The 25884-nt window shown below is 33.1% G+C and overlaps 4 protein-coding genes across 5 annotated transcripts; 2 read left to right on the forward strand and 2 right to left on the reverse strand.

Moving 5' to 3' along the window:
- The first annotated feature begins 288 nt into the window (after window positions 1-288).
- LOC123194290 (auxin response factor 19-like) lies at window positions 289-9486 on the forward strand. Of its 2 annotated transcripts, none has more exons than XM_044607460.1 (13): window positions 289-1008; window positions 2119-2231; window positions 2322-2417; window positions 2820-2876; window positions 2973-3128; window positions 3230-3314; window positions 4058-4148; window positions 4236-4400; window positions 4484-4679; window positions 4996-5134; window positions 5997-7903; window positions 8663-8868; window positions 8955-9486. In XM_044607460.1, exons 1-13 carry the CDS (start codon window positions 954-956, stop codon window positions 9133-9135), a joined length of 3447 nt encoding a protein of 1148 aa, XP_044463395.1. In that variant the 5' UTR covers window positions 289-953; the 3' UTR covers window positions 9136-9486. The 2 variants fall into 2 exon arrangements, with proteins under 2 accessions (XP_044463395.1, XP_044463396.1); XM_044607461.1 differs by having other exon boundaries at window positions 292-1008; window positions 8678-8868.
- A 453-nt stretch (window positions 9487-9939) lies between these two features.
- On the reverse strand, window positions 9940-11724 carry LOC123193983 (20 kDa chaperonin, chloroplastic-like). The gene is made up of 5 exons (XM_044607083.1): window positions 11421-11724; window positions 10832-11011; window positions 10583-10738; window positions 10403-10480; window positions 9940-10291 (listed from the first exon to the last, which is right to left on the reverse strand). The coding sequence occupies exons 1-5, from the start codon at window positions 11589-11591 to the stop codon at window positions 10118-10120; spliced, it is 759 nt and encodes a 252-aa protein (XP_044463018.1). The 5' UTR covers window positions 11592-11724; the 3' UTR covers window positions 9940-10117.
- Window positions 11725-13955: 2231 nt separating this feature from the next.
- Window positions 13956-14751, reverse strand: LOC123194312 (ethylene-responsive transcription factor ERF017-like). Its single transcript, XM_044607485.1, has one exon. The coding sequence runs from the start codon at window positions 14659-14661 to the stop codon at window positions 14062-14064; it is 600 nt and encodes a 199-aa protein (XP_044463420.1). The 5' UTR covers window positions 14662-14751; the 3' UTR covers window positions 13956-14061.
- Window positions 14752-20614: 5863 nt separating this feature from the next.
- Window positions 20615-21316, forward strand: LOC123195081 (ethylene-responsive transcription factor ERF016-like). The gene has a single exon (XM_044608675.1). The coding sequence runs from the start codon at window positions 20713-20715 to the stop codon at window positions 21175-21177; it is 465 nt and encodes a 154-aa protein (XP_044464610.1). The 5' UTR covers window positions 20615-20712; the 3' UTR covers window positions 21178-21316.
- Window positions 21317-25884: the final 4568 nt, after the last annotated feature.

Raw genomic sequence — 25884 nt, forward strand, 5'->3', positions numbered from 1 at the left:
TTCCGAGGAAAATGGAATTTAGGTCACCAGTCAAATATCAAAGTAGCACGCAACGTTTACTGTCTTAAAATAGTTTCCTTATTGAGATGAGAAGAAACTCCAACTCTTAAGCTCAATGTTTACTTGAATAAGTCTCCAACCCCCCAGGCTTCTTCCACCTCCAGCCACACAAATGTGAATTTGGTAAGAATCTAAGCTGAATTTCAGGAGCATTTAAGAACAGAGAATAATGTTGTCTGCTCATAACACACAACACTATGAACTAACTTACTCTTTTATTATTAATATTATTATTACTACTGTCTTTCTTGGTGATTTAATGGAGAAACACAGTAATAGCTTTTTATTATCTTTCTTTTTTATTTTTATTTATTTTAACCCGCCCTGTCCATGACCTGACCTGATTGCCATTTGCCAGAGTCTATTATATGTCGGCTGCTGCTTCACATAAAAAAGCTGTCTTTTCGCTTTTGCTTTTGTTCCTCTGATTTCCCGGCGACAAGTCAGTTCTTCCTTGATCCCTGCGTCAATTAAACACACACTTTGAACAGAAGTAAACACTATCTATTTTCTGATTTTCTGTTTTTGGTTCATACAGGAACATGATACCATACCCACTTCTTGTTTTGTCTAAAAGAGTAAACTTGTTTTAGTCTTCATGATTTTTTATTTTTGTTTCACGGTGATGTTTCTTCTTTAAAACATGGTGCACCCTTTTGGTCAAAGAAGGGAAATAGAAGCCGGGAAAACAAGTTTTGTGTTTGCTTTGTTTGGTTTGTGGGATTGAATTTCAATGCGGTGTTTTTTTGTATGGTCCTTGCAAATGTTGGGATATATTTTGGAGTTAGAGATGAATTTATTCTTATTGTGGTAAAAAAGGTCGAATCTTTTCAGGAACAAAAGCAGGTGATTGGATTTGCTTGCTTTGTTAGGGCTTTTATCATTTCCTATCCATGAAAATAAACATGAAGGCTCCCGCTAATGGGCTTCTAACAAATTCTGCCGAAGGTGGGTTAAGTTTTTTATTCAGCTAAAACACTTTCAAAACTTGTGATCTTATGTATTTAGCCATTCATTTGATTTTTTATTTTCTGCACGTTCCTCTGCTAGTTTTCACTTGTGAAGATTTATCTTTGCTTGCTGATTTAATGCTTTCTAATGCTTGCTGAAATTGGATTAAGCAAACTTTTCAGAGTGTTGGCTTGATTCACTTTCAAGTTGACTTTTTTATTGGGTTTCTGAGTTGAAGGGTATTGTCTTCCTCTTGTTGTTGTCCAATTGTAAGGTTTTTAAGTATATATCGTCAATGTCCAGGATAAATACTTTAGATGTATTAATTATATATTCAGTTATATTAGATGGACAAACTCCTGCAAAGAAACTTCCTATGATCTCTAATTTTCGAAGAGTAAATAAGAACAAACTAAATTTAGAAATTTCTTGATTGATGACTTTGGTTTCACTGATTGTCTTAATTTATCCCATTTAGTTTTTGTGTGAAATATGATAGTCTTTACTCTCCAAATTCCACTGTTTCTATGTTCTTTGTAGTCGAGTTAATTATGATACTTCATAATCATAATTTTTCATACATTTTAACTTTTTTCCCTTTTCTTCTGCTTAACAATTTCCGCATAAAAGTAAGCTTCAATCTGTCATGGACGGTTATCCAAATGTTATTCTGGCTTAACTTGATGTGAACAACTACTAAATGATTTTGGTTTTGGTGCGTCATATCTTAACATCAAAAACTTTGAAAAAAAAAAGAACTTTTCTTCAGTTTCAGTTCATGGTAAATATCCAATATGTTCGCCGGTTGATTATTGTCAGTCACATAACCAACTTCTATATTGTTCTTTTGCATAAATATAATATATGCAATATTTTTTCTAAAGGAATTCAATGGAGAAGCCTTTAATCAACTACAGTTTTTCTCATGTTTAGTCCACGGTTATTAACAACACTTGGTTAATAATAAATTGTGCCAGATAACATTCATGTTTCTATAATTTGAGTCCTTAGTATTAGCCCTTGAACTTTGTTCATTTTTCTGAATTTGGTCTGTTGTGTGACATATGTATTTTTAGATGTATGTATGAATACTTCTCTTGTGAACAGGGGAGAGGAAGAACATTAATTCAGAACTATGGCATGCTTGTGCCGGACCACTGGTTTCTTTGCCTCCGGTTGGAAGTCTTGTAGTTTACTTCCCTCAAGGCCACAGCGAGCAAGTATGTCCCTTCTCATTGATTCTAGAAGAGCAACTGTAACTGCATTCTGTTCTCTAATGAAATTTTCTGTCCAATAATGCTGTATCTCAGGTTGCAGCATCGATGCAGAAGGAGACTGATTTCGTACCCAGCTACCCTAATCTGCCTTCCAAGTTGATTTGCATGCTTCATAATGTCACATTGCATGTATGAGAGCCTCTTGTGTTCCACTCTACTATTTTGTGGTTGATCTTTCTTTACTCAATCGGAAAATTCTGTAATTCAGATTAATATAATTGAATTTGTATCAGTATGTTTTGTGTGTACCCAAATCTTTGATTCTCATGTTCTTACCATACTATTGTGTTGTCTTTGGATTGATGCTGAGTAATATAGCTATTTTGCATAGTTGGTGTGTGAATATGCACTCATGTGCCTCTGTATCTTGGTTTGTAGTGCAATCAGGCTGGTCCTGAAAATGTGGATTATTGTTGCAAAACAAATGTTTTTACTAGTCAGGAAGTAAAATAGGGGAAAAAAAAATTCAAGATACTACCTTTTTGATTATTTGGAAGCAGTATTTAATTCATTTATCTCATTTTGAATCAGGCTGATCCAGAGACTGATGAGGTCTATGCTCAGATGACACTTCAACCTGTAAGCAAAGTAGGTCAGCCATTCATTATAATAGTCGATGCAATTTGATTCTTTTGGTTGAAGAAATGACATGTACCTATGTGCATTGAACTGCCTGTTCTACAGTATGAAAAGGAAGCATTATTGGCATCTGATATGGGCCTCAAGCAAAACAGGCAACCAACCGAGTTTTTCTGCAAAACTCTTACAGCAAGTGATACCAGCACTCATGGTGGATTTTCTGTACCTCGCCGAGCAGCAGAGAAGATCTTCCCATCTCTAGTATGTAAACTATTTTCTTATAATATTTTTATTTTAAAGTTGAGCTTCGTGTATGGTTCTATGTCTATAATTCCATTACTCACAGCATAGATACTTGATAGGATTATTCGATGCAACCACCTGCCCAGGAGCTAGTAGCTAGAGATTTACATGAAACTTCATGGACATTCAGACATATTTATCGAGGTATCCCTCCAGAGTATTCTCTTAAAAATCTTTTGCTTTCATTTAACTCAGCAGTATTGGGTTTATTGTTGCTTGCTGCACCCATATAAAATTTTTGTAAGGTAACGATTTTAGTTTTCCATTCTCATTCTGTGTTTAGAACAACTATGTGCTAATATAATTTATTGGTGAGAGGTTCTACTTGAAAGAAATGTATAGTTGAATTCTCATCAAGTAACTTGTTTGCTTTCATATCAGATGTATGGAACTTAAGGATCTTCTTTTATTTTTATGATCTACACATTTATGGATCAATTAAGGTTTGTATCTTCTTTTCAAGTTACACAGCTTTTCTTGTTCAATGTAGAAGTATCAAATCAGTTATGATAAGGATGAGCCTTGGATATGCTTCAACAAGTTGAAATATGAACTACAATTCCTGTTAGACCATTATATGTTTTAGTACAAAATAGGATTGCAGATATATTTGAATTTCTTGGAAATGGATTGATCTTTGAATCTTGCCACAGATCATATAATTTTCGATATTGATTCCTTCTCAAGCTAATCCTGTTCCAAGAATTTCTGTGTTAATTTGATAGATGCTGTCTGTATTTGTTCATAAATTGAAGGAAATCATACTTCACCTTCTTTGATATTGAAACCTTATGGAGATATTCAAATTTATGGCTTAATGTAACATGTATTTCTAAGTTGGAAAAGCGTAACCATATAATAAAATCTTCGTTGTGCCTTGTTTACAGGCCAGCCAAAGAGGCATCTGCTAACTACAGGTTGGAGTGTTTTTGTTAGCACTAAAAGACTGTTTGCTGGTGATTCTGTTCTTTTTATAAGGTGCAGTATAGATACTCGGTAGAAAAAGAAAATAATTGTATTATTGTTTCTCCTGCTGTTTAGCTAAAACTATTTGGTTTTATGTAGAGATGAAAAGTCACAGCTTTTATTGGGAATTAGGCGTGCTAATAGACAGCAGCCTGCCCTTTCCTCATCAGTCATATCCAGTGACAGCATGCATATTGGAATTCTTGCTGCTGCTGCTCATGCTGCTTCGAATAACAGCCCATTTACCATATTTTACAATCCTAGGTACTGTTGTGACATTTTTGCAGCAGCGTAATTCAGTAACTTTTTGATGATAAAGTCTAACCAATCCTGAATTATTTTGGCAGAGCAAGCCCTTCTGAGTTTGTGATTCCCTTAGCCAAGTATAACAAGGCAATGTATACCCAAGTTTCACTTGGTATCCGATTTAGAATGATGTTTGAAACTGAGGAGTCAGGAGTGCGCAGATACATGGGCACCATCACCGGTATTAGTGATTTGGATCCTGTGCGATGGAAAGGTTCACAGTGGCGTAATATTCAGGTTTTTAGCAAATTATGAACTCATGTAAAAGATTTTATTTTTTTAAGTCTAACTTAATGTTGTATATATCTATTTGTAAAAAGCTGGATTTGAATAGAATTTGCAGTGCCTGTTGATGTGTAAGTAACATCCTGAAATTTAAATTGGTATATGTTTCAATTCTGTATATCTATGGTGAAATCTTTCTGGGACTATGTGCTATCATAATCTAGGTGTTAATATTGTTCTTGATGTGTTTGAATCAAGTTTTTGGTTTCTACTTAAATCTTTAACTTTCTTCGGCAACTTATCCTACCAACATTATTCCTTTTAATAGGTTGGATGGGATGAATCTACAGCTGGTGAACGTCCAAGCCGAGTTTCAATATGGGAAATTGAACCTGTCGTAACTCCTTTCTACATTTGCCCTCCTCCATTTTTCAGAGCCAAGTTTCCCAAACAACCAGGGATGCCAGGTAAATAATGATCACCATATGTTCAACTCCAACATAAGTACAAAGAATAGCTCTACTTTTTCTTGGAGAAAGCTAGTCTTGTGGAGGGACCCTTGATTATGGGCTTAGAAAAAGTAAGTTAAGTGAGTCTAACGAGGTGGAGCATTTCTCTATCATTGATATCATGGTTTTGAAACCCATACTGGCCGGTTCAACTGGTCTCTAGTGGCCAATCCGGTTCGACTGAAATTTTAAAACTGTTTAACCATTGGACCTTTTTGAACTGTGGTTGCAACTACTTTGGGTTGAAGTTCAATTGTCGGTTCCATGGAACTATTGACGTCAACATGACTTTTGAAAATCTTTTTGCAATATTTGGGACTCAAACCTGAGTCCCAACAATTGGCTAGGCATGCAATTTTAACTTAAGGATTTTTTTTTTTGCAAAATTTTACAATTATTGGAACTTAACCTTTACGGGACCACTTGGCCAAATTCGATTTTGATTCTATGTAATCTAGATTTTATATTTAATGATTAAATATGAAAAATTATTTTGAATATTTATTTAGACAATTCACCGGCCCAACTATTGTTTCAATTGGTTGGCCCCTTGACCGCGTCAAGGCCCAATTTGGTGTTCAAAACATTGGTTGATATATCATTTGAAGTTGAATGAAATTGCAATTTTTTTTCTTATTCGACTAAACTTAGCTCAGCTAAGCCTCAATGCCCACTATATGGAGGTTAAAGTCATTTTTTCTGTAAATTGCTTGGAGTTCAAATCTGTGTTTGCTAATTAGTTCTGTTAGATAAAATCTACTCAAATTATATCCCTGGCATTATTTTTTCTTATGAGTGATCTCTAGAAATTCATTTGCAGATGATGAGTCCGACATAGATAATGCTTTCAAGCGAGCTATGCCCTGGCTCGGAGATGATTTTGGTATGAAGGATGCCCAAAGCATGATCTTCCCTGGTCTGAGTTTAGTCCAGTGGATGAGCATGCAACAGAATAATCAGTTTCCAGCTGCTCAGTCAGGTTTCTTCCCTCCCATGGCTTCTTCCGCATCCCTGCATAATAACCTTGGCTCGGACGATCCATCAAAGTTATTGAATTTTCAAGCTTCTGCACTATCTGCACCAAATCTGCAGTTCAACAAAGCAAATCTGCATAACCAAGTCAACCAGCTGGGCCAACCCCCTATCGCATGGCCCCAGCAGCAGCAGCAACCGCAGCAATTGTTGCAGACTTCTGTAAACCAACAGCAGCAACAACATACTCAACTTCAACAGCAGCGACAGCAGCCACATCATCAGCTTCTTCAGCCACAGCCGCAACAACAGCAACACCACCACCAACCTCCAGCAACATCGCAACAACAACCACCACAACCATCCCCTCCCCCACCACAGACACAATCACAGTCAAATTCACAATCGCAATCACAACCACAGCTACCACAACGACAACAGCAACAGCAACAACCAACATCAGCACCACCTCCACAACATCAACAACAAATGTTCCTTCCTACAACTGTAAATAATGGTTTGCTTGCAGCTAACCCAAATCAAAATGTCCAGCAACCAGGTGTTTACTCGCAGCTTCAGCAGCAACAATTACTGACAACCACAACACAGTCCCCCCAAAGTATTGTTTCCACTAATAAGAATTCATACCAACTGACATCCTTACCACAAGAATCGCAGTTCCAACAACAAATAGAACAACCTAGTCTTTTACAGAGGCATCAGCAACAAACACAATTGCCACAATCTTCCATTCAGTTCTTACAACAAAACCTTGCACAGAGGACACAGCAACAGCCACAAGTTCAGCAGTTACCGCAGCAGGGCATGTCAGAGCAACAACAATTTCAGTTCCAGTTGCAACAGAAATTTCAGCAACAGCAGCAAGTTTTTTCTCCATCAAGCTCGCTTTTGCAGCCTCAGATTCTACAGCAACAGCTGGCCCATCAACAAAACCAGCAATTACTGCAGATTCCTGTGTCTCAGAATCAGCAGCAGCAACTAAGTAGCAACTGCTTCTCAACATCAGTACATGTGCAACCTCAACAGTTACCTATGAACCAACCTCCAAACCAGCATAAACCACTTATAGGAATCAGAGCACATTCTGGCCTTACAGATGGAGATGCTCCATCATGTTCAACCTCACCTTCTACAAATAATTGTCAGGTTTCTCCATCAAACTTCCTAAATAGAAACCAGCAAGGGCCAGCCATTCTGATGGGGGATTTGGTGGTTGAGCCTGCTAATAATTTGGTGCAGGAGCTTCACAGCAAATCTGATATCAGGATCAAACATGAGTTACCTAACTCAAAAGGACCAGAACATCTGAAGTACAAAGGTACCCTGACTGAACAGTTGGAAGCTTCCTCTTCTGGAACATCATATTGCCTGGATCCTGGCAACATCCAGCAGAATTTCTCTCTCCCCACCTACTGTTTGGATGGTGATGCCCAATCACACCCTCGAAACAATCTTCCTTTTACAGCTAATCTTGATGGAATGGCACCTGATACATTATTGTCAAGGGGATTTGACTCTCAAAAGGATCTCCAAAACTTGCTTTCTAACTATGGTAATACTCCAAGAGATATTGAGACAGAGTTGTCAACTGCTGCATTAAGCTCTCAGTCATTTGGAGTGCCAAACATACCTTTCAAACCTGGTTGTTCCAATGATGTTGCCATCAATGAAGCTGGGGTATTGAGTGGTGGACTATGGGCCAATCAGACTCAACGGATGCGGACATATACGAAGGTCAGTTTTCAAATTTATTCTCTTTGCTGCAGTGCTGCTTCTACTTAAATGAGAGCTAGTCTAGTGTGTGCAATTTAAAGTTTAGATGTTTCATACAATGTTTTCATAACTAGACGTTGACCCTGTGAAGGGGGTGATTTGGTCCAACTGACGGTCTGATTAGTTAATGTTTAAAGAAATATTAAAAATAATATTCAAAGAAATTTTGTATAATTAATCATTAAATATATAATCTGAATTATTCTAGTAAAAATATAAACTTAGTTTGTATGGTATACATGAATTTAATAAAAAATTGAATTTTCTTGATAACATCATCATGCTGACGTCAACAACCGGGTCAAACCCAGGTTTTACCCGGTCCAACTGCTCAAACCAGACTGTTTCCTTTTTTCACCCCACTGGCTGGTTTTTAAAACCATGGTTTCATATCTATTTCTAATCTAGATATCTGTACAAGGAATTGCAAATAGCTATATGCCAATGCCAGAATTTCTGACTATTGGTTCTTTATTGATCAATGATTATACCCTTTCCATCCTTGCTGTATCCAGGGGAGAAAATACAAACAGTAATCTGTGATACTAACTGGTTTAAAATACTTACTAGTTGATGTCTTTTGGTTTTTGGTCAACTTGCAATGTCTAAAAATCTGACAAACTATTGTAGTCTTTTTGCCAAGTGAATCAAGATGGTGCAATTAGGGTATTTAATCGTCCCTATTTTTGTTTTCCTCGACATCTTTAATGTTTATTCTAGTTTCCACTGTTGAAGGTCCACAAGCGCGGCTCTGTGGGACGATCTATTGATGTCACACGATACAAAGGTTATGATGAGCTGAGGCATGATTTGGCTCGGATGTTTGGAATTGAAGGACAGCTAGAAGATCCGCAAAGTTCAGATTGGAAGCTAGTATATGTGGATCATGAAAATGACATCTTGCTTGTCGGTGATGATCCATGGGAGTAAGTCATATTATCACTCTTTTAATTCCTAGCATTTTGTCAAATTTATTATTTGTTCGCGGGTATTCATTTGTGACTACTTGCAGTGAATTTGTAAGCTGTGTTCAGAGCATAAAAATACTTTCATCAGCCGAAGTACAGCAGATGAGCTTAGATGGAGATCTGGGCAATGTGCCAGTTCCAAATCAAGCTTGTAGCGGAACTGACAGTGGGAATGCATGGAGAGGTCACTATGATGATAACTCGGCTGCTTCGTTTAATCGATAGGGAGTTTTATAACCAAGAATATGAACCGTGCATGAGTTGTAGCAGTTAAAAGCTTATCATTTTATGCTTATAATTTGCAACCCAATGTAGTGCAGTAATGGCTCGTTGACTAAAAGATGAAATCTCTTTACTGCAAGGCTTTGACAGCGGATGGCAATATTTGGAGGCACAGAGCTTAGGATATGGTTGTGTAATTAAGCCTTGCCCTCATTGAAAGCTGGTCTGACTTCCACTTGTAAATGCTGTGATTTAGAGCAACGATGACAGGAATGTGTAGTGACAGTCGCTTATGTTCCTTAACTATTTATTCAAGTAGGATCAATTTTTGCTTGTATCGCAAGCGTTCCCCAACTCTATTTAGTGCCGTCTACGTTACTGCTAGAAAAATGGAAAATTGATCAATTACACATCAGCGCAGAGGATAATGGTCCAAGTATGTTTTTAGCGCCCAACATATAAAATAAATAAATAAATAAATAAATAAATATATATATATATATATATATATATATATATATATATATATATAAAACCAAATAAATATACACTAGTTATTTATTAAAAAAATTTATTTATAACAGTTTCATATATATTTATATATTAAAAAATATAATTTACAATTTAAAAATAGCTTAAACCACAATTCAAACTGTTGAAAAACTTTCAACCTAAAACCCAATTTGTAATTTTTAAACAATTCCAGTTCTACAATTTAAACCGAATCATACACATCACAATTGCAGCTTCTCCTTCAGGGCTAAGGTTACTCCTGAAAATAACGATTAACTTTAGATCCATCAAACCTTTAAAAGCAATTCAGCTATTCCATTAAATTGCTACCAAAAGGTAACATGATTCTAGCGAAGAAAGACAGATGCAATCCATCATATCCAAAGCAAGACTAAATTCAACATCCGCATGCCTTTAAGCAACTCATCCAGAAAAATTCAGTAATACATATAAAATGTGCTTAGAAAAACAACTACGAGAGCACAGCCATCACATCGGTTGCTCTTAGAGCAATGTAGTTAGTACCATCATTGCCCTTGAAGTCATTCCCTGCATACTTGGAGTACAACACTGTGTTCCCCGGTGCCATGGGTAGTGCTTTTCTGTTACCTTCCTCATCTAGAGGGCCAGGTCCAACGGCAATCACCTAGTTCATTCAAAGCAAGAAGCATCGGGTTAATTTCCTGTCATCACTAATACAAATATTCAAGAACATGGGGCAACACCACCAAAAGGGAAAAAAAATGCCAATCTTAACTGTGCCGATGGAAGGTTTCTCCTTGGTTGCCTCTGTCAGAAGCAGACCTCCAGCAGTTTTCTCCTCAGCTTCGGCAATCTGCACCCAGATTTTAAATAACCAAACAGGACAACATATGAAACTCTTGATTCATTAATTTACACTGCACAACATACAAATTGATAATGAAAGAGCACAAACCTTTATGAATACTCTATCATTCAAAGGCTTAAGATCTTTGATATCATCTGTCTCAAGAAGGCCAACTATGTCATCCTCCTTCAGTATGAGATGATTTGAACCACTGAACTCCAATTCAGTTCCTGCATACTTGGAATAGACAACCTGGGCTCCAGTCTATACAAGAGAGAAGGGACGAGTGAGTGAACAAAGTTAATACAACGGATAACTTGAAACTAGAAATGTAGTAACCCAATCATTAAAAATCACCTTCACACTAATGCCCACTTTGTTTTTCCCAATTGACTTCCCCTCGCCAACAGCAACCACCTCACCGGACTGAGGCTTTGACTGAGCGGTTGTTGGAAGCAAAATACCACCATCCGTTTTCTCCTCTACCGTCTTTATTTTAACCAACACTCTATCGCCCAAGGGTTTAAGCGAAGTGTACTGCAACGCCACAAAAAGTAAAGCGATTTGCAAACTCAGATAACAGATCTATCATGAGACATTAAAGGATAAATTATCCATTTAGAATTAATTAAAAAACTTGGGGGTTTAAAACATCTTATGGCAGGCTCGTGCATGACTCAATTCAATTCAGCAGTAAACCTGGCATCTAATTTGCAAGTTTTGGCTGAAATAGGCAGCAAAATTATAGATTAATAAAAAATAATTGGAAATTGTTAACAGAATCGCTTTGTTATACGCTAAGTCGTCTATCAGAATCCAAAAAAAAAAAAAAAACGATATTGGTTTAGTGACAGAAAATAAACGAGAATATTTAAAAAAACCAAAATAATTAATAACAAAGAAATTCTAATACAGTCGAACAGCTAAAAAGGGAGGAAATAATTACCTTTGGAGCTACCACAGTGGCTGCTTTAACGACGAAAGAGCGAAAGGAGCGTTGATTGGGAGTGGTTCCAACAGAAGAGAGCTTGACAGAGGAGGGTCTTAGACCTTCAAACGATGCTAAACCCCTTGCAGGAACTGCAATTGATGATGCTGTAAGCTGCACGCTCGACATTTTTTTTACTTCAATACAGATGAGAATGCGTCTGGTTTGAATTAGAAGTGTAAGAAGATAAAACCCTAGCTTCAACAACTAGGAGGGGTTTTTTAAGAGATAATGAGATGCTTCTAGAATTTTGTTGGTCACTCCAATGCCACCCTTTAAACGGTTAAGTTGTGGTTGATCGACTATTCTGGAACATGCATTATTTTGATGGCCTATACAAAGGTTAAAATAACTATTTCTGAATCAAGTTATAATGTAAAGGTAAAAACATATTTATAAGAGTAAAAAAATCTAAATATATATTTAGAAAATTTTAAAAAATCTAAATATTTATTTATAAATTAACTTCCAATAAAATTTTATGATAGAGGTAAATAATATTAAAAAATATATAAAATTTATTATATTTTCTCTCATAAATTTAAAAAATTAATAACTTTACCTCTATTTAAAGTTTCTTAACTTTGAAAAACAGTATTCTCTCCCCCTCTAAACCTAGGGTTTATTTTCTTCTCTACTCTGACCATTGACGATGACACTTTCAACCCACTAAACTCTAGCCACTAGCTTGAAGACTCGTCGACGTTGATTTTAGATGAGTCGACGAGTCTTCGTCGATTTGTCATTGAATTGATTTGTCTTTGTCAATTTGTTTGGAATTGATGAAGATGCATTTTCATCAATTCGTCCTCACGTCTGTGGTTGGAGTTTCATAGGTTGAAATCGTTATCGCTGGTAGGTGAAGATAGTGGTTGGAGAGGAGAAGAAAATAAACCCTAGGTAGAAGGTGAATATTATTTTTCAAAGTTAGAAAATTTTATATAAGGGGGAAATTGTTAATTTTTAAAGCTTGAGAAAAAATTAATGAATTTTATATATTTTTTAATATTATTGATAAAATGATAATTTTACTATTGCTTCTAACAGAAAATTTTAATAGATTTTAGCTCGTAGATAGATATTTGAGTTTTTCAAACCTCATAGATGTGTATTTGTCTTTACATTAAAACATGGATAAGAAATAGTTTTTGCATACAAACACTGATCCGAGCATCTCAAAGCATTCACGCACTAGAAAATGGGTTTTATGTGCCAAAACATGTCAGAAACAATGCTCCACGCGTTATCACGCACCGTCACACATTGAAATAACATCCCATGCACTGAAACAAACTTGCACGCACATTCACGTGCTAAAGATGAACTACAGGCGCCTACATGTGCTGGGGAGTCCTACTGTTGGCTGATGACCGATTAATCATTGATCATTGATCAATCAACTAACCTATAGGTGTTAATCGGTTTGGTTTGATCTCAATGGACTAACAGGTTGACCTATCGACCAAATGGATCTCCCAACCCAATTGTAACTCACAACTACAAAGAACTCTAATTTCGGTTGGTTCAACTGGCCATCTTCCATAGACGAGATCACATGGCTTTTGTAGCTCTTACGACGATTGTCCTAGTCAAACCAACTGTCAACACCAACATTGTGACTCTGACGAAATGGCGACATTAACGGCACATATGGGTCTCAATTTTTGGCTTGATTTTCATTGATTTCAAGATGTTTTTGATACGATTTTCACACCAAAATATATAAAGGACATTCAACAATCATCTTAATATGTTTCTAACATATAATTTTATTCAATTTAACCGAATTTAATTTATGCCCAAAAATCCAAATTTGATTAAAATTCAACATAAAAAATATATATAATCCATAATTTAATTTCATAGAACAGGTAACATATACATAACCTAGGCTCTGATATCAAGGTTGGAAAACATTATGCATGTCAAATCCAAATATATGAAAAATAGTATATAAAATTTGTATACCCAGATTTGATTTTGTTGGCCTAATGATTTGCATCAACAAGAGGACTATGACGTGAGTTATTTCCACTCCTTGATTTCCCCGAGTATTACACTTTGAATTGAGAGACTTTTACTTCTGTGATTTGGTTTTTGGAAGAAGATTGCAAAAATGCCTTCACATCCTTGGGAGGAGACAATTTCTGGATATATTTATAAATGTGTAATTCCCCTAACAACTTAATATAACTTAGTTAGGTCAACTCGTTATGATAGACCAAAACCTAATAATTATTTACATATCTCATCATATATTAATTAATTTATAATTTTATTATTTTTTATTGCGGGAAAATATATGTACTAATCCACATTCAAGACCACGTGTTACAAATGGCCTAATAACTTCCGGTAAGTTCATGTCAGAAAACAAGACAATTCAATTCACCACGTGCAAAATTAACAAGCACGAGGGCTACACTTTGCAGTATTTTCTCCAATTCAATTAAATATTTTATTCAATAAATTTAAAAGAATGAAGAAAAACCGTGAAAAAATGGTTTATCTGTATCAATACATGAATCTTACATCGGCCGTCGGCAAGTCTCCAGAATCCAAAAATATCTAGAACTCCGACTTCACTAATCACCTAGATTTAGAAATTCCAAAGAAAAGAATCAGCCACTAAAATCTCATCAAGATTAATTTGGTCGCCGTAATCAACGGTCGGAGGTGGTGCTGCAAAAATATCACCACACAGATCATCAAACTGAGAAAAAACCCCAAAATCGGGCACGTAACCACTGGAACCCGTTGTATTTAAAAAATCCAAGAAGGAGTCGTCAAAGGCACCATCACTATTTAAGTCCGAGATGGACGGAGACGAATATTCCGTTTGTAAATCGGACACAGACTGTTCCGAAGACTGAGTTATCGAAGTTGAAGAAGGCTCCGAGTTAGCGAACTTCGCCGCAGCTGCTTGAATTTGGGAAGGTGTAAGGGAGCGGCCGCCTTCTATGGCGGGTAGATTGTCGGGAAAATTAAACTTAGCAGTGACGCCACGTAAGCAAAAAAGTGCAGCGTCGAAAGCACGAGCGGCTTTCTCAGGAGTGTCATAGGATCCCAACCAAATTCTTTGGCGGCTGTTTGGTAGTCTGATTTCGGAAACCCATTTGCCCCATTTTCGCTTGCGGACGCCCTTGTAAATGGAGTCACTTGTTGTCTCCGCGGGTTTCTTGCTTGTGGGTTTCACCATTGTTGGAATTATTTGATGTTTATGTTTCCTTGGTGAGGTTTTTATAGTCGAGTTTGTATTTGTGTTTCATTGAGGAATGAATTTGCGGCTGAGTATATATAGTGGTGTGGGATGGGATGGCAGTGGGGAGGAAGGTGAGTAGCAGTCAACACTCGAAACCAGAAGACCGAGTTGATTTGTAGCCGAAAAGCAGGAAAAGTGACACGTGGCAGATAAGAAAGAAGAGTTTCTGGATTACGCGGGGAGGGTATTAGGGGCTTTCAGCCACGTTTGTATTTTATTTCTCGTGATAAAAGAGAGCAGTCACTAAGTATAATTAAAGCCACGTCATCTAAATAGCGGCCCCACATATCTTATTTGCACACTTCATCCCTGAAGTTTGGGATCTGTTCACTTTACACTGATACTACACTACTGTAGCATTTTGAACACCCAAGTCTTATTAGGTCACCCGCTTCCACAAACTTTTCATAAAGTCTAGTAAATTCATTTACCATCTAATTTTTACCGTTTATCCAAAGAGAGGTTACATAGAAATGGAGCACGGGTAATTATATTAATGATAATTTTACTTATTAAAATTTTTCCATTGGGCTATTATTGGAATTTAGAGATTGTTATTACGTTTTATTAATTTCTAGAAATTTATTTTTGAGTGTATTTTAGGAAGACTAGGATATCATTTTAACTTTAATAAAAGTTTATTATCTCTTGGTTTAAATGATACTTACTATGGAACTCCGTCCTTAATTGATGGTCTATGTGTTCTTAATTTTAATAATGATATTGTCAATTTTGATGGTAAGAAAGACATAGTGATATGAATCTTATATACTTATAGTATCGTAGACTTGATCATGCAAACTTGACCCACATTTCGAAACTTCAAATAGACAAAGTTTTGGAATTATTTAACCTACAATCATTTGATGAAAGAGTCATGTATTTTAAGCATAATGACCAAGTTACCTCGTATAAAGAAAGAGTTATAAATTGTTCAGTATCATCTATAGTGATGTATGTGAACTTCTAACAGTATATGCCAAAAGTGGTTATTCATAGTTTGTAGCATTCACTAATGATTCTAAAAAATACAACCATACAGTTTTAATGAGATATAAGCCTATATCCTTTAAGAAATTTAAAAAATTTAAAAATAAAGTAGAGAATCAATTGGGAAAAAGTATTAAAATCCTTTGATCCAATCGAAAAAGAAAATATTTAAGCGTAAAATATTTCAAAGAATGCTTGGAGTGTAGGATACTATCACAACTCACCTCTCTTGGTATAATGATGTATTCGAATGTAGAAATTGAACATTGATGATATGGTTTGCTCGATGATGAGTTTTACTAATTTACTTACATCGTTTTAGGTTATGTATTAGTGATTGTGGCTAATACTCTAAAATAACTATTGCCTAAATCTATGGAAATAACTCTATACAAGTTATGGATTGGGTGAAATCTTAACTTAACTTACATAAAGATTTGGAGTTGTGATGCTTATGTCAAAAAATTAATATCAAATAAATTAGACTTTGAATATGATAAATGTGTCTTTATGGGGTATCCTAAGGAAACTAAAAGGTATTACTTCTTTCATCTATAAGAGCGCAAAGTATTTGTTGCTCATTTAAAGGTCTTCCTAGAAAAGGAATTTAATATTAAGGAATTCTATAAGATATCACATATATTAGATAAAATGATGTGTCACATAAGGTGGTTGGACACTATAAGGAGGTTGCCTAATTACTAGTAGAATAAAATAAACCACCTCAGGATACATTAGGGTTGCATAAGTCTAAGAGAGTACACCACAAGCTTGAGAGATATAGTTTCCTTGTGACGCACGATGACATACCAAACATTTATGATGACGAACCTATGAACTAAGAAGATGTCATAATGGGTCCAAATTATGCAAAATAACTTAAGGACATAAATCTAAAATAGACTCTATATACCAGAACCTAGTATGAACTCTGGTGGATCCGCTTGAAGGGTTAAAACCCATAAGGCGTAAATGATTTTCAAGAATAAGACTGACATAAAAAGTTCATATCTATAAAGTATGACTATTTTCTAAAAGTTTCAAACAGAATAATGATATAAACTATAATGAAACTTTTTTGTTGTTTACGATGTCTAAGTTTATCAGGATTGTGCTTGTGATTGTTGCATACAATGACTAGGAGATTTAGAAAATGGATGTTAAGATCACTACCCTGAATGAAGACCTGGTAATGGATGTGTGAATGACATAACACAATACATTCTTAAAAAGCAAGCTAGTAAGGTATGACAATTTTAAAAGTTTGTCTATAGACTGAAGCGAGCTTCAAGGAGCTAAAATATTTCTTTTGACAAAGCCATAAGAAATTTACGTTTAATAAAAAAAGGATAGCTCAATTATTCTTTAGTCTAAACAATGACAACATACGGTTTGTTTACTCATATTTAATTTCACTCATTATCCTAAATAGTGGACATGAAATGATTTCACTAATTCCAATTATCATTATCATCTCGTTGTATAAACTTTAATTATGTGTACTTTTTTCTATGAATATACGAATTTTCACATCAACAATTAAAATTCTTAAAGGGAAAATTGCTAAAAAATAACTGATAACATGAAAAGATTAAGAAATATTCAATCAAACATTACCTAAGCAGATTAAGATCTTAAACTATAATTTTATCCACTTTTCCAAAAAAAAAAAAAACTATAATTTTCTCCATTTTAAACACTAGTCATCTTTCTACGGCGTTGTGAACTATTTTGCGAAAATCCAGGGCTTTAGAAGCAGCAAAAATAACTCCGCAAGGCAATGTGACAGGTTGCTTATTGAAAGTCCAAACTCATCTTCTACCATTGCAAAGAGCTCTCTGATGATGTTATTTTAAACAGTCACAAGTGTCTTTGATTAGCAGTGGTTACAACAAAATGAACCTTCTCAGCCATGGCAGATGGGCTACAGCTCTCCTCTAAAAAACCCAATGGCTCTTGGCATTTAGATTCTTTTTCCCTTGCCTGCAAGTTGCAGCAGCCAGTTCTGCCACTCCTTTGTTATCTGGATGAGCTTCTTTGCACTAGTCATGTGTTTTTGGGTAATCCCTTTTAAAAGTTGGTTATTTAAATTAATGAGACCAAAATAAACTTATCTTCTATAGTTTATTAGAGTAATATTATATGTATATATTTTAAATATATAAAATATGTATATAAATAATTTGTTATTATATGATTAAATATTATTTTATCTTTAATTTAAAATCATTCAGTTATATAATTATATATTATCTACGTATTCATTTTATATATTTACAATATATAGACAAAAAAAACTTGTTTTATTTATGTCATAAGAATATTCTTATGGCTTAAATAAAACATATCATCTCATACCACATAAATAAGTCACATCATTTTATATTATCATACTAAACATGTTATCGTGTTATTTTTGTTTATTATATAGTCTTCTCATCTCTCTTTTATCTTTGACTTATTTTTTAAGGTTCTTATTCATCTTTTTTACTTAACTTTTCTTTTTTTTTTAATTTTTTATTGACATGTTTTTTTTTTTTTTTATATATAATTTAGTTTTATTTCTTTCCAACCATTGGAATGTCTTGGTCACTTATCAATATTAGCACAAGTTTCCAATTAACATAAGTTATTCGAAATCATTAAATCCCTTTTGCTCCATTGGGAGGTCTACAGTGAAATCAATACATGGGCTTCATTTGTTTAATTTGAATTTCAAACACCCCTATTGCTGTTGGCTAGTGTCCTAAATTCTCAATATTATTAAACATAGGCGGAGCCCATATAATAAATTATAATTAATAAGGTTATGTCTAAGTACTAATTCTAATAATATAATGTCGAATGATGGATCATCTTAATAAAAATTGCCGTCTCAGCTAAATAATTAAAAGGGAAAAGCGTAAGTTCCCACTAAAGTTTTGTTGAAATGATAAATATATACAATTATAGATAAAAAATTTGAATACCCACCTAAGTTTGAATTTGTTAAGATATATCCACAAATTTTCTGTTAGGGTTAAAAGGTAAATTTCTTATTTTATCAGTAATGTTGAAATAATTAAAATTATATTTCATTTTTCTCCCTTAATTTCAAAAACTAACATTTTCTTTCATGAATTAAGTTTTGAAAAATTCAATTTCTCCCTTGAAATCTAACCACTTTCTCCAGCCAACAGCTGACTAAAGGCAGAGGAATAAGACGAAATCATCCAGAGGACGACGATCATTCTCTAGATTTAGATGACGAGCGTTATTTAGATCTCTGAACTACAGTGTCATTCAGTGAAGGATGTCAAGTGTCATCCAGCAACCTGCTGTGTTGGAAGCAGGTGGTTGAAGGGAGGAGTGAAGAAAAAAAGTAAGGATTTGAGGGGAAAAAATCAATTTTCAAAGTTCAAGTATGGGGGTAAATATTAATTTTTAAAACTTGAAAAAAATAAATAAAATTATATATTTTTTAATATTATTGTTAAATAACGGTTTTATCTTTGTATTTAACGAAAAATTTAACAACAATTTAAGAATGGGTAGGTGTTTAAGTTTTTAATCTATTATAGGTGTATTTATGAGATTAAGCTAAAACTTGGGTGAGAAATGGTACTCTGGCCTAATTAAAAATTAAACTTTAAGAGATTAAGCAAAATTAGATGTGTTGAGTCTTTAACAATGCTTTTTAAGAGATGAAAACTTTGTCAATAAGTGTAAATAATTAACTTTAAAAAACAAAGGCATTTTTAAGTTTTAATCCATAATAAACTATGTACATAAATAATATATCACAAATAATAATATTTTATCATATAATAAAATATTATTTTATCTCTATTTTAAAATTATTTAATCATATAATAACATATAAAGGTATGCACGATCTGGTTTAGTATAGTTCGAGAATTTTTTTAAATAAAACTAAAAAAATGATTTTCAAAATTTCAAATCAAACTAAAAAAAATACCGTTTGGTTTGATTTAGATTATAATTTGAATTATAGTTATTAATATTCTACGATATACAATATGTATTTTATGATAAATATGATATAGATAAAAAATTATATGTATTATAAAAATATATCAAATTAATAGAGTATAGTAAATATCTCATATGATATAATACATGTTATCAATACACATTAATATACTTTTTAAAAAAAAATGGTGGTATAATATAGGTGTTTATGAAAAAATTTCAAATGTTAAGAGTATTTGTAATATTTTCTAATTATAATTTTTTTATTTTATTAAAATTTTATTATTTCATTTTTAAAAATGACATCATACGATGTGATGTACAATATATTACACAATTTGTTTACTATGAGTTAAACTTTTTAAAATCATTCTCATATATATATATATATATATATATATATATATATATATATATATAAAATTTAATAAAATTAATTGAATTATAGTTTTTTAAATCATAATAAAAATATGTAGAATAAATATAAAATTTATATAATATACATTTAAAATATGAAAAAGAGTTGTATACTTAATTTTTTATTAAAAAATTTTATCAAACATAGTTATATATGTATATATATATATTTTAAAGAAATATGAAATAAAAAAATATGTTGATACGTGGAACATTAATCCTTTCTGTCAAAATTTGGTAAAACTTTGACCTTCTTCTTTAGGTAAAAACCAACGGTTGACCTTTCAGAAACAAAATCATCACTCCTCCTACTCACCATTCACTACCCTTTTCCCGATCGACACGTCTCCACTCTCACTCAATGCAAATCTACCTACACGTTCAACTTTAAGAGAATCACATTCCAGATCCAACGGCCTCAACTGTTCCACCTGTAACTTCCATCCCCATCAAACACAAAATGCTGCGCCCCTCTCACGTGGCACTCTCTATCCTGCCCACGTGCTCCCCTCTGTCATCCATTCTTCCGTCTCCTACTTTGCCTTCCTTCTACACTCCCTCTATTTAAACCCAACCGGTCGCCATTGCGGGAGGACAATAACATTCGAAATGGTGAAATCCAGCGGGGAGGTAGTCGAGAGTAACGGCGTTTACAGCAACAGACGTTACAAGGGCGTGAGAATGAGAAAATGGGGTAAATGGGTGGCGGAAGTTCGACAACCTAACAGTCGAGGAAGAATTTGGTTGGGATCATACAAAACGGCCGACGAAGCTGCCAGAGCTTACGATGCAGCCGTTTTCTGCTTACGTGGGCCCTCCGCGAAGCTCAATTTCCCGGAGAATCCTCCGGACATTCCATTGGATAGCGAAATGACTCCAGCTCAGATTCAAGAGGCTGCGCTTAGGCATTCTCGTAGATCTCCGGGTGAAGCGGAGCTGAGGTCTCACGTAGTCGTCCGTTCTGTTTCTGGATCGGGTTCGGGTTCGGGTTCCAGTTATGGAGTTGGTGACGTGGACGCTGTGGATTTTGTCGATGCGGCATATTATCAGTCACCTGGTGCGTGGAGCTTCTAAACACACATTTGTGTTTAACAAAGATAGGCTTTTGAGTAGAGATTAAAGGAATCTTCTGGTTTTGGTTCTGTGTTGTTTGTAAAGTGCTTCACATTTGTATTTTGACTATATATATATATATATATTGAAAACACCAAAACTTCTATTTTATGAAGAAAATTTTATTTTGTAATATGATTAAGTATAAAACGTATCATATGGCTAAGAACTTTTAAAATAACAATAAAATATTATAAATATATACTTGTTATCGTTAAATATAAAATATATTATTATATAATTAATAATAAAATATTATAATCTACATTTTTCTTATTAGAGTACACGCTGTACAAGGCTATTAACATTCTCAAAATTAAGAATGGATTGAAATCGAATTAATCTAAACAAGGTTAAACTTGATTTTGACTCATTTTTTGGGAGGTGTGGCTTAGGCTCGCCAACCCCAGAGAATAATTTGTTGGTATTAAATTCATTTCATAGATAAAGAGTTCGTATTTGGTTTAGGTTTATATAGATAAGTGGAACTTGAGTTGAGTTTGTAAAAGTCGTTCACTTGAATTTGATTCTCTTATTGTTTATATGGTGCAGTTTAAAATTTTTAAATGTATTATAGCTTAGGTCTAATTTAGGTTCGAGTTTATGCATATTAAATTTAGGTTTAAATTCGTTTGAACAGAACTCATATTAAATTCGAATAAGCTTTTTTCAAATCTTAACCTAGTCAAAATGCCCTAAGAATGTTTTAATATAATATTCTGCATTTAAAATAATTTATTTCATTTACAACTACTCAACCTAACAGCACCAACTTTATTCAATTCAATTTTCTCTTTTTCACGTAGTTTCACACAAACTTGTTCACTTTTTGACACTCGTGTGTCTGGTTTTTGACCTTCAAGTTGATAAAGAGGAATAGACATTAAATGAAAATTTTAATCAATTAATTGATATAGATCATGTCATCCGCTATAATGAAAGATTAAGAAAATATGAAGTGGGGACGGATACAAAAGATTAATAAAACAAAAGATTAATAAAACAATATGAGTGGAAATATAAAATATAGTAAATGTAAGAATATGGCAGGCATTATAAGGTTTTGGTCAAAATTTGCCATATGCTAGCCTTTAAAGAAAAAGTCGATTAATAAGTAGACACGTCAAATGAGTTGAATCAGTCTGAAATATGATAAAAAAACCTCACATGATAAGACTTGACACATATTATAGCATTTTGGGCCGAGCTTAGGCCTAGAGACACGAGCCAACCTAATCCACTACTGTTTACATAATTAATAAAAAAATCCAAATAATTAATTAACTAATAATTAAAATATAAAAATTTATCTATTTTATTAAAATTAATAGTCCAACCCATAACCCAACCTGTTTAAGGCCTAGCTCGATGGTTTGTTACTATACATACTTTAGGCCAGATTCGATGGATCTTGTCAAAGTTAAAACTGACTGACACACTGACACCTCTACTTATAAGGAATCACTCAATGTAAAAAATCATTTGTGCAAGCTGGCTAATGGTCAATGAGAAATGAGAATGGTGGGGTGTTAGTTAAATTCAGTTGGATTTGGCCACAGTAATGTTTCTTCGGAACATGGTGATGGCTTTGACACTACCCTTTCAAACAACACAACATGACATTGTCTTATAAGGTAAAAGTAAACCTCAAGGTCCAATAAATTTTTGGTCAATACATGACAAAATTCAATTTTTCCTTAAATACAAGAATGTGGAAAATATGACTAAATTTTGGTCTACTCTCACCTAATTCTTGCTTTAAGGTAAAAGTGCACATTTTCAATAAATTTTTTGCCAAGAGGGGTATCAACCAAATTCAATAGGATTCAATTAATATCATATTAACCTAATCTAATTTATTCTTATCGAAACCAAATAATTCAGTTGATGCCACCATTTCAGTCAACCTTCTTGATACTTCTTTCTTGTTTATTTCTAGTTAAAACTTAAAATTTGATAGAATCTATGGGTTCCAATCAGAAAACATAAGTTTAGTTAGTAAACCCTAATTTGACTACAATTTAAAGTAAATATGCATATAAACAATAATCCATGATCCTCATACTACTCAAACAACAATAATCAACACAACACTTCATCTTTAACACAACAACAAATTAGGAATAGAATAATGTTATGCACCTTATATTAGGAAACACGCCAATGTTGAGATCAAGTGAAGATGGATAGGCTCGATGAAGATGGAAATGAGTAAAAATGGAGTGTCAACATAATAAGGTTTCTTTTAGATTCAAGGGTAATTTTTTTTTTTTTTGTGAAAATGGGTTAAAATCATGATTCCACAAGTTGATTAAGAGATTATGTAAGCTCGCCTAAAATATGCACTAACCTATGACATTTCTAGGATCTGGACTTGAGTTAACAATTTTTTTTATACCACCTTTAATTATAGACAGGAGAAATTACGCAAATTAATACAGAATTTTTGCTTGTTGGAGAAATATGCTAACTATAAAAAGTAGCCAATTGTCCATATTTTTTCTCTTGAACTTGTAAAAGTTGCATTTTGTTGGGAATACATTAGATTTATAAGTATGGAAATCAAAATTTATATTATGCAAAATCAATTAATTTATGTTAAGATCCAATCTCTTACAGTTGTATATTACTTACTTATATTTTATTTATTAGACGTGATATTTTACTCTTCAATACCATTTTTCAAGTACAATCACCATAAGTTGTTAGATCCACTATATGCTGAGTTAGTTTTTGGATGGATACATTGACACTCGCATCTATGAACACCTTACGCTGTTAGACTTGTTGTTTGGTTTGTGCTTTGATAACATGTTAAGAATATGTCGAGAAATACTTTAGGTTGTTAGATCAACTGTTTAGCGCGTGCTCTGATACTATATTGAGAATATATTTAGTCTATAAGTATGAAGATTAAAACATATATTACATAAAATTAATTAGTTTATCTTAAGATTCAATTTCTCATATTTAGATACCATTAACTTATATTGTATTTATTTGATATGAAACTTTAATCATTAACATATTCAAACTAATTATTTAATCATAATAATTTGTACAATGTATATAAAAATATTAACAACCAACTTTTTTTTTCTCATTTTTTTCATAGTAAAAAACATTTCAAATATGTAGGTTGAACACCAACAAAGAACGACAATGAAGAATGGTGAATAAAACTTCTAAATACATCGAAAATCTTGAAAGTAAAAAGTTGATTTATATAATATGATTATACTTCGGTCATATTGTAAATAGTAAAGGTTGAGAGTGATTATTCAAAATGATGGATATGTCAATTGGGTTGGGTCAAAAGAAGGTCTAGTGTAAAACATGAATTTTAAACTTGATCTAAAAAAGTTCGGTTTGAAACTGTAGCATATCGAGTTTGACCTATGTGAAGTGTGGCTTGGCCTGAAGACCCATTATGTGCAGCCTAAGGCTCATGGACTATGTCAAAGTTGGCTCGATTCGGCTCATTCACATGTCTGGTGGAGAAAGACTGAAAATTTAATTTATACATAGGGCTAGTCTTCGTCCATCTAAAACTGATGATTATATATAAAAATGAGAGGTGTGATTATTTTTTATAAAGCCCTTAAATTTTCATTATTTTAAATAATCTCCATAAATTATATGATTATTTATTTTGGATTTTCTTGTGAAGGTTGGCTTGGAGCATAATGTAAAATGGGCTGGTTGGCCTGAGTTGGCCCAATTTAATTATTTATAAAAATTAGGATTAAAATTTGAATTATCAAATCTCTTGGTTATTATAAGTTGATTATATAAATTTGATTTGATGATTCATCATGTACCAGGGCTTCCTCGCCTTCGTTGTCAGCGATAGAGGAAGAAGGATGGGATAAGGATGACCTTGGTTAGAGTTTCATCAACGAAAAAGACAAAAAACCTATAAAGAAAATAAAATTTTTAAAAATTTAAAATAAAAAATTATAAATTTTTAAAATAAAAAGAGATAAAATTTTATTTTTTTAATATTTCTAGTGAAATGATAATTATATTTTTAGATTTAATAGATTTTGTTAACTTTAATAGTTGATGAGTGAATATTTGAGTTTTTGAAATTTAGCGAAGGAGAGTTTAATAATAAACTAAATCGTAGGTGAGAATAAGTCGTTATAAATTATATACAATTGAATGGATTCAATCTTATATATTTTATAAAATAACACAAACACACTTAATGTAAGGCTAATTTTATATTGGTAGTAGGTAAAGTGCATCGAAATAAATAAAGAGTAGTGATATATAAATAATCTTTGTATATAATTTTATACAAAAATAATAATATGTCATCATATAATAAGATATTTAAAAATTAAAGATAAAATAATATTTAATTATATAGTGATAAATAATTATTTGTGTATAAAATTATATATAAAAATTATGTATATAATATTATTGATAAATAAATAATATATTTATTAGGTTGAAGGATCATGTTCTACCGCAATTTAAATAAAATTACAATTTTTTACTTTTTAAGTTGAGGATGTTTATTTTTCCACTCATAATGTAAATTTATCAATAAAGTAAATTAATTTTTTTTTGTAAAGTTGGTGGAGAAAAGAAAACGCTATATATTTATAATTTTTTTTGTAAATTTATAATTTTTTTATTTATCTTGCTTAATGATTA

The sequence above is a fragment of the Mangifera indica genome, chromosome 13 (assembly GCF_011075055.1).
Source record: "Mangifera indica cultivar Alphonso chromosome 13, CATAS_Mindica_2.1, whole genome shotgun sequence".
Taxonomy (NCBI): domain Eukaryota; kingdom Viridiplantae; phylum Streptophyta; class Magnoliopsida; order Sapindales; family Anacardiaceae; genus Mangifera; species Mangifera indica.